At 37.1% G+C, this 17,722-nt stretch overlaps 1 protein-coding gene across 3 annotated transcripts in view; it reads right to left on the bottom strand.

Annotated features, from left to right (window-relative positions):
* Window positions 1-1,850: 1,850 nt before the first annotated feature.
* The window catches only part of METTL4 (methyltransferase 4, N6-adenosine), a 34,933-nt gene continuing 19,061 nt past the window's right edge, over window positions 1,851-17,722 (bottom strand). For 2 of the 3 annotated variants that reach the window (XM_003406376.4, XM_023543971.2), the window contains exons 6-9: window positions 16,383-16,557; window positions 13,152-13,258; window positions 12,690-12,781; window positions 1,851-3,503 (exon numbers count right to left, since the gene is read on the bottom strand). In XM_003406376.4, coding sequence (XP_003406424.2) covers window positions 3,358-3,503; window positions 12,690-12,781; window positions 13,152-13,258; window positions 16,383-16,557 — 520 coding nt within the window. In that variant the 3' untranslated portion in view covers window positions 1,851-3,357. Of the gene's footprint in view, window positions 3,504-3,570; window positions 4,197-12,689; window positions 12,782-13,151; window positions 13,259-16,382; window positions 16,558-17,722 lie in introns of those variants that run through there. The other variant, XM_023543970.2, reaches the window with a different exon arrangement.

The raw sequence follows: 17,722 nt of genomic DNA, 5'->3' as shown, positions 1-17,722 counted from the left end.
AAAAAAAACCTGAATTGAACTTTGATTGACCCCCCCCCCAAAGAAAAACCAAATCTGCTGCCGTCGAGTCCCCTCTGACTCATAGCAACCCTATATGAACTTTGCCTAGAGAGTACAAATAAAGGCTGAACAGGAAAGGAACACACGTGACAGAAATGATCAAGTTAAAGAGGATCTGCCTCCAAGAGCAGTTAAATGTGTTGTTACTTTACTCCAATTGACCCTGTGCGAGGGTGAAAGTATGTCAGGAAGAGGATATGACCTTATCAGTCACCATTTCCTACTGTTTCCTGAGGGGTGTCAGCCGCTGGCCACACGGTGGCAAACTGGCTGGGAGGCTTTGTTTTACTGATTGCCCTGAATGCCCATTATGATTTCATGTTCTCTGGAGTAAGCCCAAATCAACCCAAACTCTGAAGCTACAGGCAACAGGCTACGGTGCAACGATAACACTTTAGAAATTTTAATCATTTGCTCCATTTTCCATGTTCTTATGCAGAACACATTATGGGCTAGTAGTTTCAATACTTATGTTTTTGGACAAAATACTCTCCTTGGGTCTCAATTTTCTAACACATTATATGGGAATAATATCCACCTCACGGGTGTGCAAGGATTAACTGCAATGCAAAATATGTAAAGAGTGCAGCCCAGACTTTAATACATACTATTCAACAAATGGTAGCTCCCTTCTCTTTGTCTGAACTTTAGAGTCTTAAAAAAAAAAAAAAATCCCACTGCCACTGAGTCAATTCCAACTCACAGCGACCCTGCAGGACAGAGTAGAACTGCCCCATACCATAGGGTTTCCAAGGAGCGCCTAGTGGATTCAAACTGCCAGCCTTTTGGTTAGCATCTGTAGCTCTTAACCACTACACTACCAGGGTTTCCCACAGAGTCTTAGAAGACCTTAAACCTGTAAAAAGAACATGAGAGAAAAAAACACAAAATTCAGATAAGTTATAAAGGTATAAAAGCCCTAAGCAATGCCTTACAATATCTAGGTTCATTAGGTCAGCTGGTAATGAAGTCAAAGTTCATCCCTCACCCCTGCATTTTGGCTCTCATAAGGTATATTAAAAAAAAAAAGGTTTTTTTTTTTTTTTTTGGGTTTTTAAGGTGTGTTACTCTTATATTTTGCAGAATCATCCGTAGTTCAAAATACAGCCCAATAATTAAACAGATGTTTTACAAACAAAGCCGAGATTATACAACGTATGAACAGAGCAAGGACTAGAACTCAAGCCACATGAATGCCAGGCTCACTGAATCAAACCATTTCGCTCTTAAGTGCTAGTATTTATGATGCAAAAGTCAAAGTAAAAAACTTGGTGAGGGTGTTTCCACAAATTATATAAAATCTATAAACACCACAAAAAGCTGAAAAGTTTCAAATGAGGTTGTGAAAGAAGTTTGCTTTAATACTTTTTTTGCTTTTAAATAACAAGCTAGAATACCCCTACAAAGTTAAACTTCTGATACTATACTCACACTCAAAGGATGAAAAAACTTCAAAAAGAACATGTTTTTCTTTTATAAAATCAATCACTAAATAGGCAAGCTTGTCAAACAATCATTTCAGTCTAACATTTTACTGGGTAGATAAATATTTGGAGAAAATCTGTACCTCATAAAAATACTTTTTTCAAAGTGCTCAGTGAAAGAAGCCAAACAATAGATTACATACTGCATGACTCCATTTATATAAAATTCTAAAACATCAGAGTTGGTGATGGACAGCAGGTCATTTCTTGGTAGCCAGGGGCCAGGACTGGCAGGAGGAGACTGACTGCAAAGGGACACGTGGGATGCCTTAGTCATCTAGTGCTGCTATAACAGAAATACCACAAGTGGATGGCTTCAACAAACAGAAGTTTATTTTCTCACAGTTCAGCAGCTTACAAATCCAAATTCAGGGTGTCAGCTCCAGGGCACAGCTTTCTCTCTCTGTCGCCTCTGGAGGAAGATGCCTTGTTATCAGAAGGTCAAAATGCTTCTCAGGCGCAGGGACCACAGGTCCAAAGGAAACGCTCTGCTCTCGGTGCTGCTTTCTTGGTGGTATCCAACTCTCTGCCTGTTTTCCTTTCATTTCTTGTAAGATAAAAGGTGGTGCAGACCACACCCTCGGGAAACTCTGTTTACATTGGATCCCTTTACGTTGGCTATGACCTAGGTAAGTGTGGTGTTACAATTCCACCCTAATCTTTAACACAAAATTACAATCACAAAATGGAGAACAACCACACAATACTGAGAATCATGGCCTAACCAAGTTGACATATATTTTGGGGACACACAATTTAATCCATGCCATGGGAATCTGGGGGAGTGATGGAAACGTTCTATATGGTGACTATGGTGGTAGATAAAGAAAACTGAATTCATTTTCGAAACTCACTCAACTCTACACTGAAAGCTGTGGGATTAGATGAAAACTATGCCTCAATTTTTAAAAAGGTAATACCTAATAAGTCAGCTTTTCAAAAAAGCATTTCAGTCAAAACATTTTACTCAAGTATTTATTTGTAGAAAATCTGTAAATGACACAAATACTGTTTTCACAATCATAACAATGTTTATTTTCTGATATTTTTATAAGAAATTTTTTTTAATTTTCTTCTAGAAAAACAAGCAAAACTAAGAAGTATTTGAAAAGTGAAAAGCTGCAACATTTTGAAGCCTCCAAAATGTTGCATAAACTCAATATAATGATGCAATATTTGGCAGGTTTTAGGAAAGCAACAGTATACCAGAGGTTAAAAATTCAGGTCGTACCCAGGCCAAGTAGGTAATACAAATGAGTGGGACAGGGTTGGTGGCACTGCAGTAAGCTGGAGAGTGCAAGCCCTCCTGAAGTACGCGACCACCACTAGGCCCAGCAGACTGAGGACATGAGAGAGCACAGGCCTCAGTAGCCAGCAGTTCTGATGTTTAAAGGGAAACAGAAATCTGGGTTTTTACGTGAAATGTCCTGATTTTTCATGGTAACAGTTCAAAAAAAAATTTTTTATAATACTATATGGGCCAAACAAAATAGATCCAGAGGCAGGATTATGAGCTTTGGTTCAGTGTATATACTTTCTGAATGTTTTGAATAGCATATAGCCCTGCCACGTTTTTAACTGTTTACCACTTTATTTGTAGAGAGACTAGAATGAAGTGGAATACCAGGACAACTGAAGTAAACGTCATCTCAAAATCACACGAAGGCTAGGTAACTCTGGTCATTTTGCTGAAATACCAAGTCCTATTTACATTTCTAAGCATAGTGATTAGTAGTAAAAGGTAATGAGTGAGAGTGAAGGGAGAAGAAGGGAGGAAAACTGAAGAAAACCACTATTTTGATCAAGATCAGAGTCAGCTTCCAGACTGCAGAGCAGTAAAATAATCCACATGCTGAAATTTGAGGACTTCATTGCCCCAACTAGTCCAACCTGGCTGTAAATTTCGAGCAAACAATTCCAAATATTCCCCATCTGGTTTGATGTAATCTTTTAGAATCTCTGTTCAAAAAAGACAAAAACACAAAGATTATTAAGAAGAAATGAATCAATTTCCTTTTAGCAGTTACAAGTAGAAAAAACGAAATGTTTCCTTAAAAAAAAAAGACAGCAAATTAATTTCAAGGATTTCATTGACAGGCTTTACTATTTATAGTTAGAAAGTGATTTGAAACAGCACCCTTGGGATTGGGAACAACGCCATCTTAACTCTCAGCGGTCTCGATGTATCGGTTTCCATTTGTACGTGAGAAATGAGGATTTTAACACCCATACGAGTGACTTTTCCATTTTCCAATACCGCTGACTTATCATCTCCTGAGGACTAATTTATTTAATAAATGTAATCCATACATGAAAAGCCTACAGAAATACAGAGACAACCCACTTAAAAAACAAAGATAAAATATAAGTCTCTGCAAACATATTCTTTAATAAAACAGCAGTAAATGAAGGTTGGATTCAGATATGAATATTCAGAACAAATAACTCACAAATAAACATGGCTTCCTTAGCTATAACTTAGCAGTCCCCAGAACATTTCTTCATGTTCCAAACAGAGATCCTTCTTTACCTAAAATTTCACCATATTATTTCCATGCTTAAGTATTGCTTATTCAAAGTAGTATTAGCTATTGAAGATTATCTTTTGTTTGGGAAAAAGGACATCATATATGCTGGCTAAATAGTTGTCATCTACAATAAAAGAAAGAGAAGAATACCATGGAAAAAAATATTTTAAGCACATGTTCATCTGGATGACAAATATTTAAATCGATTTAACCTTGATCACATTGGTGGTGAACTATATCAAACACATGAGAAAAACTGGGTATGAAAATAATAATAAAAAAAATTTTTTTTGTATAAAAATAATATTCAGGGAAAAAGAGTCACAGTAAAATATGGTTTTTAATTGTTATACAAGATTGAGCTTGGGAGATATCTATCAAATCTCCTCTAAGGATTCCTTAAGAATACATAGGTGAGGTTTAAAAGACAACATATCAAACATTTTAGGTTTCGTAATACTCTTCAGTAGCTCTCAAATCAAAATAATTATTTATTTGAAAGTATAAGTTCTGCTTATCAAAAATCAAAAAAGAATTAAAGGCATTTGTTGTCTATAATTTAACTGAACTTAAATTTGGGGACCATTTTGTTTTGCTTTTATTGTTATTGTTATTGGGAATATACACAGTAAAACATACACCAATTCAATTGTCTCTTTCCAGGTACAATTCAGTGACACTGATCACATTCTTTGAGTTGTACAACCATTCGCACCCTCCTTTTCTGAGCTGTCCCTCCCCCATTGAGTACAGCCAGAATGCTCCTTAGAGGCAAGGATGGCGAGACTTCATCTCACATACTCTGGACATGTTATCAAGAGGGACCAATCCCTGGAGAAGGACGTCATGGTTGGTGTCATGGATTGAATTATGTCCCCCAAAAAATGTGTGTAACCATTGGACTGCGCCATGATTTTCCTATATGTTGTCATGTGTAATTTTCCTACATGTCATAAATCCTGCCTTTATGGGGAGGATGGGCGGCAGTTGAGTTAGTGAGCCAGGACTCTACAAGATTGGATTGTGTCTTGAGGCAATCTCTTGAGATATAAAAGAGAGACTCAAGCAGAGAGACAGGACGGACCTCATACCCCAAGAAAGCAGGACCAGGAGCAGAGCACGTCCTTTGGACCCGAGGTCCCTGCGCCTGAGAAGTTCCTTGACCAGGGGAAGATTGAGGATAAGGACTTTCCTCCAGAGCTGAGAGAGAGAGAAAGCCTTCACCTGGAGCTGACACTCCGAATATGGACTTTTAGCCTACTTTACTGTGAGAAAATAAACTTCTCTTTGTTAAAGCCATCCACTTGTGGTATTTGTTATAGCAGCACTAGATGACTAAGACACTTGGTAAAGCAAAGGGTCAGCGAAAGGCAGGAAGACTCTCAACTAGATGGACTGACACAGAGGCTGCAACAATGGGCTCAAGCATTACTAAGATAATGAAGATGGCGCAGGTCCAGGCAGTGTTTCGTTCTGGAAGTACCCAGGACTGTTATAAGTCAAAATTGATGTGATGGCACCTAACGACAACATTTTTAATATTAACTCACTGCCTCCTAAGGTTCCTATCTACTCTTTCAAGCTGCTGTTGTCAATTTCATCCCATATAGTTCTTAAAATAGCACGATGCTCAAGGCAGACATCTTTTAGTAGTTAAGTTAAACTATTTGTTGGTTTTAAAAAGATTTCAGGAGTATTTTTCGTTTAAGGTTTAAAGATTACCTCAGAGCAAGAGTTTCAGGGCTTCATTCAGCCCCCATTGCTCCAGAAAGTCTGAGGTTCAAGGGAATTTGAAATTCTCTTCTGCATTTTTCCCCTTTTGATCAGGTTTCTTATATAGACTCTTTGATCAAAATGTTCAGTAACGGTAGCAGGGCACCATCCAGTTCTTCTGGTTCCATGGTAAAGGCGGCAGTTGTTCATGGAGGCAGTTAGCCACATATTCCATACCCTCCTCCTATTCCTGACTGTCCTTCCTCTATTGCTCCAGCGAATAGAGACCAATTGTCATGCCTTGGATGGCCGCTTAGAAGCTTTTAAGACCTCAGGCACTACACAAGGAACTAGGAGGTAGAACGGAAGCACTAAACAGTTATTGGGCCAATCAACTGGGATGTCCTGTGACTCCATGACCCTAAACCTCCCAGCCAAGAAACCAAATCCCATAAGGTTTTTGGTTGTACACAAGCAGTCTCAGCAGCTTTTTTTTTTTTTAGTTGTTGTAAATATATCTATCATACAACTCTTGCCAATTCAACTTTTTACAGGTGTACAATTTATTGATATCGATTACAACAAATTTGGGTTTTGATAGATTCTAGGAGATGCTGGCATGAAAACTTCTAGTCCTTTGATAAGTATGCAATTAAATGCCACTGAACTTGAAAGAGGAGACCTGGTGGCGCAGCGGTTAAAGCATTCTGCTGCTAACAGAAAAGTCAGCAGTTCGAACCCACCAGCGGCTCCACAGGAGAAAGATGTGGCAGTCTGCTTCCATAAAGATTTACAGCCTTGGAAACCCTATGGAGCAGTTCTACTCTGTCCTACAGGGTCACTATTAGTGAAAATCAACTTGACAGCAGTGGGTTGGTTTTAAACTTGAAAGAGAAAGATTTCCCCAGTCTTAGAGGACAATAACTCACATCACTTTTCCATTTTCTTTCCCACGTATTCAATGCCTTACCAGCCTCGATTCACTTTTAATGTGGTCTAAAGTTACACTAAAGAAAGGATTTGTTTGTTTATTTTTGCTTGTTTGTTCAGTAAAAGACGTTAGGAATCTATTTTGGAACTTAAACTGAAGTCAACCAGTGAGAAGTGTTTAGCATTCTGAGCACACACTACACTCAGTGCTATGGAGACTTAACAAAGAAAGCAGAATGTTCATTTATAAGAGTTCACAGTCTAGTAGAAAAGGACCTCCAAGTACTTGGAGTTGAAAAATAACCTATACCAGCCTATAAGACAAACACCACCACACATAGTTCAACCACGTATATGACACTAAACGGGAGCACCAGTCTATAAAGAAGGCAGGAGGAAACAGAAAAGCTGGACATGGGGAACCCAAGGTTGTGCTGACATGTCATAGGGTTGGCAACCAATGTTCCAAAACAATATGTGTGTTAATTGTTTAATGAGAAACTAATTTGCTCTGTAAACTTCCATTTAAAGCACAGTAAAAAATAAATACCCTATAGCCATTTACTACCATCCCACTTTCTTACTGTAATAACACATCTTTACACGTTTTGGTCTTTTTCTTTCTACTTAGGAAAAATAGGAAAACAAGGAGTAGTGCCTTTCATGATGTAAACCACCTATGTTTTAATTTCAAAACAAAGTAAAAGAAATTAAGGTAATTTAATGGAAATGTATTAGTCTTACTAATTTTAAATATCAATTTAAAATAAATGCTAAGGTATAAAATTAAATATGAGTGTGATGTATAAATACTTAATTACATAACATCTGGTATTAGTAAAAAACATACTTTTAACCAATGGGGAGGAGGCGATATAGGTCTAGCCAGTCATCCCCGCTGGCTCTGGGACTACGGGGCAGGAGTAGGGGAGATAGGACTGTTATTACTAAAAAGGAGTGAAAGTCCTCTAAAGTAAAATATGAAACCAAAATTCTAGTTCAAATACTTTTATTTCACAGTCTCCCTACCTTAAGCTTTCAAACTTTAGAAAATACACTTGTTATCTTACAAGCCATAGCTGTTCATGGCTTACCTTTCAATCTATAGAAGCTTCTAAACTTAAAAAATGGAGTTAATACACCATTTTGAAATGGAATAGTCTACCAATGCAGTTTTCTTTTTTTTAATATATTGCAGCAAAAAGAACAAATTAAACCTTAAAAAAATACTTGGTGTTTTTAGGACAAAAACTGGAGGCAAAAATCTCATTTTAAGAATTTGCATAAAGCAGTTTAACAACATTTACATGTAAAAGCTACAAGCATTATATACAGAACATGTATTATCCCAAAACCCTAGAGTTATCACTTCAGAGTAAAATATACTGCAGAAATCTGAAAGTTGCTTTCTGATGGCTACCAACCAAATCCCAACTCTGATGGCTAGTCGGAATCAATTCAGTGGTAATTGGTTGGTTTATACCCAACCTAAGGCCCCCTGGTGGCCCAACAGTTAAGTGCTTGGCTGCTAACTGAAAGGTCGGCAGTTGGAACCCACCAGCCATTTGGTGGGAGAAGGATGTGGCAGTCTGCTTCCATAAAGATTTATGGCCTTGGAAACACTATGGGATGGTTCTACTCTGTCCTACAGAGTTGCTGTGGGTCAGAATCAAGTCAACAGCAGTGGGTTTTTTGGTTTTAAACCTAATCCAGAGACTAAATCATTATACTCAGAATACATGCAATGCACTTGATATGTAGTAACATGAACTTAAAGATAAAATACTACTACAAATATTTTTTGTCTATCACTACTTAACTTTGGTTACATACATACATATACAAAGGGTTACATATATTGAGTCATCCAGATTTTCCCCTCAAATCTAATTTTTGTTTTTAAAAATGTTCTCAGTTCCAAAAACGTGTTTGTGCTGCTCTCTACTGGAAGTATGGCAGTACTGCATTTCACAGACAGATTGAATACCTTAGGGTAAAACAAAATTTTATTCAGTATTTTAAAATCTTGCCCCTTAAGGTTAATCTTTAAATATCATTTTATTCTATTTTAAAGGAACTGAAAAATGGTTTAACTATTATGTGAATGTTAACGCTTTGAGTTTTAGCTTTTGGATTTTTAAAAGTAAAAAAACACTAAATTAAGCTTTGGTTTCCGCCAAATGATAAAATTCAAATAAGAGAATTTAAAAATCAGACTTCTGTCATGAAGTATGGAAACCTTGGTGGCACAGTGGTTAAGAGTTCAGCTGCTAACCAAAAGGTTGGCAGTTCAAATCCACCTTGAAACCCTATGGAGCAGTTCTATTCTGTCCTATATGGTCGCTGAGTCAGAAGCAACTCAACGGCAATGAGTTTGGTTTTTGGTTTTTCATGGAGTTTAACTGGTACCAAATGTTTTTTCCTTCAAAGAACAGTACAATTTAACTTTTCATTTAAGTCACATATTTGTGCATTAAAGAGTCTATGACAGTCCAGAGTGTTAATCACCGAGAATCTAAATCAAAGAACAGATCATCAGTAGATGATTGACTATTTCTCAAATGAAGTAATACTATATAGCCTTTTCTGGGTAAGCAATTGAAGATAACAAATCCTGAGTGCTACCAATAAAAATTACCTTGGAAATTTGTGTCTGGTAAATTGAGCTCACTTTCCTCTGTTTCCTAGCTCATGTACTATCCCATATTCTGCAAAATAACATAGGCTTCCTATAATTTTCCTGATTGGCAGCTTGGCGGATTTTTTTTTAAAGCAGGAATCACCAAATTTATAAAACACGTACTCCTGAAGAAATTTTTTGAAAAGTAAACTTTGAATATCAAAGTCCCTCAAGGACTTCCACTCCTATTTTTTAAGACTCTCACTTGAAAAATTTAGCATTTATTGAGCTTCCATATACGATACAGGGTTTTAATACATTATCACCAATCCTTACAACTCTGAAAGATTAAATACCACCATTCCCTCTTTAAATGAGGAATTTGAGGTGGAAAGTGATTAGAAAGTAGTCCAAGATTACACAGCTACTAAGCAGCAGAATGAGGATTCAAATTCACATTAGTCAATCTCCAAAGCCAAAATTTTCCACTGTTGCTGTTGTTCTTAGGTGCAGTGGAGTCAGCTCTGATTCACAGCAACATTATGTAAAACAGAATAAAATGCTGCCCAGTCCTGTACCATTCTCACAGTCATTGCTATGTTTGAGCCCATTGTTACAACCATCTCATTAAAGGTCTCCCTCTTTTTCGCTGACCCTTTTTTCATCAAGCATGATGTCTTTCTCCAGCAATGGGTCTCTTCTAACGACATTTCCAAAGTGAGCAAGACGAAGTCTTGCTATTCTTGCTTCTAAGGAGCATTCTGGCTGCACCTCCTCCAAGACAGATTTGATCATTCTTCTGCCAGTCCATGGTACATCCAATATCCTTTTGCCAATACCACAATTTGAATTCATCAATTCTTCTTTGGTCTTCCTTGTTCATTGTGCAGCTTTAGCATGCATACGAGGCAACTGAAAACACCATGGCTTGGGCCCAGCATACCTCAGTCACCAAAGAGACATCTTTACTTTTTAACACTTTAAAGAGGTCTTTTGCAGATTTGTCCAATGCAATACGTTGTTCAACTTTTTGACTGCTGCTTCCTTGGGCATTGATTGTTGATTCAAGAATGAAATCCTTGACAACTTCAATATCTTCACCACTTATCATGATGTTGTTTATCACATATTATTATTTTTTTTTTTTGTAAAGATTTTTTGTTTTTTATATACTCAGGTGTAATACATACTAAAGGCTGTGGTCTTTTACCCTTACCAGTGCTTCAAGTAGTCTTTAGTTTGGCAAACAAGGTTGTGTCATCTCCAAATCTCAAGCTGTTAATGAGTCTTCCTCCAATTCTGACACCGCGTTCCTCTCCACATAACCTAGCTTCTCAGATTATTTGTTAGGTAAACAGACTGAATAAGTAAGGTAAAAGAACACAACCCTGCCACACACCAATTTCAATTTTAAACCAGGTGGTACTCCTTGTTCTTTTCAATAAACTACCTCTTGATTCACATACAGATTCCAAGTGAGTGCAAAGTGTTCTGGAATTCCCATTTTTCGCAATGTTATCCATAATTTGCTACGATCCACACAGTCAACTGCCTTTGCATAGTCAATAAAACACAGGTAAACATCTTTCAGGTATTCTCTGCTTTCAACCAAGATCCATCTGACATTAGCTATGATATCTCTCATTCCATGTCCTCTTCTGAATCCGGCTGCAGTCATTTTTGAACTGTGTTCAGCAGAATTTTGCAAGCATGTTGTATTATATGGTTCAATAATTTCCACATTCTGTTTGATTGCCTTTCTTTGGAATGGCACAAATATGGATCTCTTCCAGTTGACTGGCCACGTAGTTGTCTTCTAAATTTCTTGGCATAGATGACTGAACACTTCCAGCATTGCATCCATTTGATGAAACATCTCAATTGGTATTTCATCAATTCCTGGAGCCTTGTTTTTCACCGATGCCTTCAGTGCAGCTTGGACTTCTTCCTTCAACACCATCAGTTCTTGATCATATGCTACCCTCAGAAATGGTTGAACATCGACCAATTGTTTTTGGTACAGTGACTCTGTGTATTCCTTACATCTTCTTTTGATACTGTGTGTCATCCAATTTTTTGTGCTTAGAACCTACACCCTGCTTTTTGGGGTCACTGAATGCTTTATACTAAAGCATTAAGACTAGCAAGAATTGTAAGCTGTAGCAATTACCTTTCCAGTGTCTTAAGAAAGCAACACTACCTTTTAAAAACATAAAAATGCCTCTACCAAATTATCAACGGAATTCGAGCCATCTTTCTGACTGCTATTCTGAGCTCCTGGTTTTGGATAAAGCAAAAGATAAAGCTATGGGAGAAAAACAAAATCTCTAGCTTAACTACAGTCCTCAGATGTCCTAACATCAGGCTTCATTCTGTCAAGGAGGCAACAGACGGTAAGGAGAACCTGAAATATTGTATAACAGAAAAGGCTAAGGTAATAAAAACTAATCTATCCTCCATTTCATAAGTTCTGCTATGAAATTTTAGAATATTAATTAAAAAAACACATATCTGATTTAATTTCCAAGTAATCTCTAAAAATCTAAACCTGTTGCCATAAAGTCAATTCCAACTCATAGTGACCCTATAGGACAAAGCAGAACTGCCCTTATTGGGCTGTAAATCTTTCAGAAGCAGGCTGCCACATCTTTCTCCCATGGAGCTGTTATGGATTGAATTGTGTCCCCCAAAAATGTATGTCAACTTGGTAGGTCCATGATTTCCAGTACTGTGTGAATGTCTGCCATTTTGTCATCTGATTTGATTTTCCTATGTGTTGTAAATCCTACCTCTATGATGTTAATGAGGTAGGATTAGTGGTAGTTACATTAACGAGGCAGGACTCAATCTACAAGATTAGGTTCTATCTAAAGTAAATCTCTTTCGAGATATAAAAGAGAGAAGAGAGCAGAGAGACAGGGGGACCTCATATCACCAAGAAAGCAGTGCCAGGAACAGAGCACGTCCTTTCAACCGGGGTTCCTGTGCACAGAAGCTCCTTGACCAGGGGAAGATTGATAACAAAGACCTTCCTCCAGAGCCGACAGAGCGAGAAAGCCTTCCCCTGAGCTGACACCCTGAATTCAGACTTCTAGCCTACTAAATTGTGAGTGAATAAACTTCTCTTCGTTAAAGCCACCCACTTAACAGTATTTCTGTTATAGCAGCTCAAGATAACAAGACAGGGCGGCTGGTGGATTCGACCACCGACTTTTTGGTTAGCAGCTAACTGCTTAACCACTGCGCCACTGGGGCTCCTTATCTCTAGACCATCCAAATACTACGTTCAATCTTTTTTTCATTTTGACAAAGGTCATACAATAATAATAATTCTACTTTACAGAAGAAACATACCAGCAAGAGGGGGTTTATGTGAGTGAAGAGTACAGGGCACACTGACAATTAATTTATGGTCTGGAATGGGGAGCGCTGTTTCATCGGCATTCCTAATTAAAACAAAACAAGAAAGTAAATTATATTTTCAAGAATTTTTTTACATACAAGCCACATTTGCTTTGATTTTTTTCCCCCTTTCAAATAGTATCTGAATTTAAAATAAAGAATGGAAACAATGAAGGAAATCAACAACTTAACTATTGAGTTATTTCCTATTCTACAATAAATAATGACAATCACACGCTACATGAAACAAAAGATACCATAAAATTGCACGTGTCATATCGTTTACCCTTTTTTGCTCTGGGAAATTTTCAAAAATGTAAAATTTAAGGAAAATCAACAGTCACTGCAGTAATAATTTTTAAAAACCCTAAAATTTAATATTTTTATGCAACTTTGAAAAATAACCTTTCCTACCTTAATGGTAAAGCAGTTTTTTCTCGAACTCTCCCCAGTAGAAGACCTTCATAAGGCTTTTTGTGCAGAGAATCTAATGGAAATACAAACTCTCCTGATTTGGTGATCTGACACAAAAAAAACAGAAAAAAAAAATCTCTAAGTATACAGAAAAGAGTTATTTTTTCCATCACTATACAGTTTCTGAAAACCCCGGCGGCATAGTGGTTAAGTGCTACAGCTGCTACCAAAGAGGTCAGCAGTTCAAATCCACCAGGCGCTCCTTGGAAACTCTATGGTGCAGTTCTACTCTGTTCTATAGGGTCGCTATGAGTCAGAATCGACTCGACGGCAGTGGTTTGGGTTTTTGGTTATATAGTTTCTACTAAAATAAAATGACTGAAGCTCTAGGCTAGTGTTGTCCAATAAAAATATAACGTAAGTCATGAATGTGAGCCACATATGTAATTTTAAATGGTGTAGTAACAGCACTATAAAAAAGTTTTTTTTAATGTAGTGAAATAAATTTTAATTATATATTTTATTAAATCTAACATCTAGAATATTATTTCTATACATAATCAATTAAAAATCATTGAGATATATTACATTTTTTTATACTAAGTCTTTGAAATTCAACACAGAATTTTCATTTACAGCACAACTCACTATGGACCAGCCACATTTCAATGCTGAGGAGCCAACTGTGGCTCATGGGTATCATGTGGCTCGTGGGTATCATACTAGACAGAACAGCTCTGAGGGGTTAAATGATATTTTAAATATAACTTTATTATCATCTTGCACTTAAACGAGTTCTACTTTTTATTAAAATTTATTCCTGAAAACCATGTCATTATGAATCTACTTATTCATTCATTTAAACACCATTTACTGATTGCTGGTAAGTTTGGGTTTTTTGGTAAGTAGATCATAAGGTATTTTTCTTTAGTTACAGAAAATATTGTCATTAAATACTATCAGTGCTAAAAATTAATAAGGAAAGAAACTGGATGATTGATGAACTACACAATACTTGGTCTAGAGACCAGCCCCTAACATGAAATTCAGATATTTAATTTTAACATTTCACCCTGAAGCAATCAGACTCTCAAAACTCACTCGAACTAATCAAACTCAAAGCATAATTTATAATAAGAATGCCAATTTATTAATATACCATGGGGGATAAATACTTCCATCGTTAGAATATTCATATCTATTATGTATGAAACTCTCTACCCTGTATCAGGATACCTGAAAGACCTAATCAGTAATCAGTGGGTCCTTCTATCTCCTCTGGGACACAACATCTCGTACACACAGTGCTATGTAAACACTGTAAATTCTTATTCTTTGGATATCCTTTCCATTCAATACAGATCACCTCTTCAGTTATAACAATATGTGTAATTACCTAATAAATACTTCACATAATTTACTGTACTTTCGTTTTAAACTCTGGTCTTACCAGTAACCCATTCACAGAACATCTCTGAGAACTGGTTACTAATACAGAAGATTAATCACAGTTTTTATGTGTTAACATTTGACTGGTTTTGGTTTCATAAAGTGACCTCTTCCTAGTTTTGGCACCAGTCTCTGACTGTAAGAGGGCTGTCTGAGCGGGCAGGGCAGGAGGGGGTGTTAGAGTCGCGTCATAGTCCTATACCAAATCAACCAAAGGTAAGACCACAGACACACTGTGAAAGCAAAGACACAACTGAAAATCTTTGTCAAGTCCCATAGAACAGGTACAAATAAACAATGCACACAGCTTTTACAAGACAGTCCAACAGACGACAAAGTACACACAGAGCACACAGAAATACAACTGTACTGTGTCTAAAATGAATATACTAGCTATGTGAATATTAAGCATTTAATTGACAATAATTTGGCTTATCTTTTCAAAATTGAGGAAGGCTTCTGCGGAATTCATCTAAGTAGATAATGTATCTTTAGAAGAATGCCCAATAAACTCTGAACTGATGTCATTTTTCTGTATTTTTTGGTATTCTTACAGCAAGCAGAGATATGAAGATCATTCAACCTGCCCTAGAGCTGGAATCATTTCTTCAAAAATAGGCACTATAAGAGTATGGGTAAGTGAGTGCACAAAAGGCACTGAAGACCTAAATTAAGATTTTATAAAAGGGTCTTCATTCTAGCATCTTCCCACACCAGGTCACCTTGCTATTCTCCCTTCTGTCTCCTGGAACATTAAAAAAAAAGTCACAAAAAGTGACCAAAATTGTGTGTTTGTGTGTGTGTAACAAGAAGAAGATAAAGTGTAAGGCTTTTTATGTTTAATGATTGTTATGGACAGAAATGTATTCTCCAAGAAGATATGTTGAAGTCCTAACCTCTGTATCTGTGAATGTGACCTTGTTTAGAAATAGAGTCCTTCTTTGAAGATATTATCATTTAAGTTATGAGGTCATGACAAACAGAAAACCTAAAAAACCTAACTTCTTGCCACAGAGTCAATTCCTACTCATAGAGATCCTATAGGTCAGAGTAGAACTGCCCCGTGGGGTTTCCAGGGAGTGGCTGGTGGATCCAAACTGCTAACCTTTTGGTTAGCAGCCAAGCTCTTAACCACTGCACCACCAGGGCTCCATGCCAAGTAGGGTAGGTCCTAATCCCTTCTGAGTACTATCTTATAAATTCAAAGAAGAGACACAGAGAAACTCAGGGGGAAGACCCCATATGAAGATGTATCTACAAGCCAAAGAATGCCAAAGATTGCCAGGAGCAAACAGAAGCTAGGGGAGAGGCAGGGAACGGCTACTTTCTTAGAGCCCTCAGAAGAAATCAATTCTGCTGATTAGTTTACTTGGACTTCTAGCCTGCAGAACTGTGAGGCAATAAAAGCTACCCGCTTTGTGCTATCTTGTTATAGCAGCCCTGTGAAACGAAGACAATGATGTCTAAATGCCCCAAAGTTTTTGTCTGTTTTTTTTTAAAGCTATGGACACCAAAGTTTTTTAAAAAAATTTCATCCTGATGTCTCTCCTAGTGATTTCCCAAGGCCTGCAGCGTGGGACCCTATTACAAAAAGACACTAAAGAAACAGGTCAAAGCCTTGAGAGTAAGACAATAAAACCGTTTAGCAGCGAAGTAAAAGTTTTAATTAGACCATGCTGAAGAAGTAGAGCAGTGACATGTCAAGCTTTTAAAAGTAGATGCTACCTTTATGTGACTTATATATTACACTGTATTGACAAGTAAATTAACTTCTGAACTTACTTTTACCCAGTGCCATTCAGCAACCATCTCCACAGACCACGCGGGATAAAGTTCTTCCTTTACAAAACGCAGGTGCTTCTGTCTATTGGTTACCCAAGTAATCACAAGGCAGTCTGGAGCAACCATTTGAGGGACAGGTATTTGCTTTATTTGCATAGGTGATAAATAACTGTACCTAAAAATAAACAGAAAAATTTTTTTAAATCACTGCAAAAGAGAAAAAGCAGGGAGAAGACCTGTATACCACTGACTCCACAAATACGAAGCTCCTCTAAATATTTTTGTAGCTAAATATGGAGCCACAGTGACATCCAGTGGACACATGTTTATACACAGGTCAGAAGTAACCTCTTTTTTCAGGTGTACTAGCTTAAAATTGTCAGGCTGTATTTTTTTTTTTTTTAATCACGTCTAAATACATATCATTTACTCTATTAATATTTAAGATATGCTTTTCTCCCATTCAAAATTAACCATATATTATTGTTTGGATCCCATAATCTGTAGAAACTACTGTCTCAACAACCCAAGTCAAAACCCGCACATAGGTGATGGTCACATAACATTGTGAATATACTAATGCCACTGAGCTGTACACTTAAAAATGGTTAGAATGACAAGTTTTACTTTATATATGTATGTATATATGCATATATATCATACAACAATAAAAATTACATAAAATTAGTGTCAGAAATCAGATCAGTGTCTACCTGGGGTGGGGCGATTGACTGGGACAGGGCAGGAGACAACTTTTTGGGGTAATGGGAAGATTCTGTTTTGACTGGGGTGCTAGACACAAGGGTTTATACATTTGTCAAAACTCATTAAACTATATTGTTAAAATGTGTTTTACTGTATATAAATTATACCTCAATAAGGGTAATTTAAAAGACTAGAATATCTACAGACTTCACCTGACAGCACACGAGTGTTATGAAGTTGATTGTGTTAAAGTCAATTTATTTCAACAAAGCTGTTCATATCCCTATAATCCTCAAATCTTGCCCAAAATGCTGGTCACTTGGTCACCTATCATCTCATTCATACTTACCCATTGTGCTTTCAGCCCCTAACCTCTTACGCTGCTGCTTTTCTTCTTCCCAATCAATTCCACTGGGCTCTCTGAGACCTTTAGTCTTTCATTTTAAAAAAAATCCTATAGCCTTGCACCTCTTGGCCATTAATCGGAGGAAGTCTGGTTTCTCTTCCTAGAACACTACAATACCCAGTCAAATGAATGTGGTTCTTTTTCAACGCCCAACACATAAAACAGGTAGGGGAAAGGTCAGTATTCTCCTAGCTCCCCCATCACTGCTTTCAGGCTATAAATCACGTAC

Source organism: Loxodonta africana, chromosome 11 (assembly GCF_030014295.1).
Source record: "Loxodonta africana isolate mLoxAfr1 chromosome 11, mLoxAfr1.hap2, whole genome shotgun sequence".
NCBI lineage: Eukaryota > Metazoa > Chordata > Mammalia > Proboscidea > Elephantidae > Loxodonta > Loxodonta africana.
This window is presented reverse-complemented; position numbering and strand designations above follow the sequence as displayed.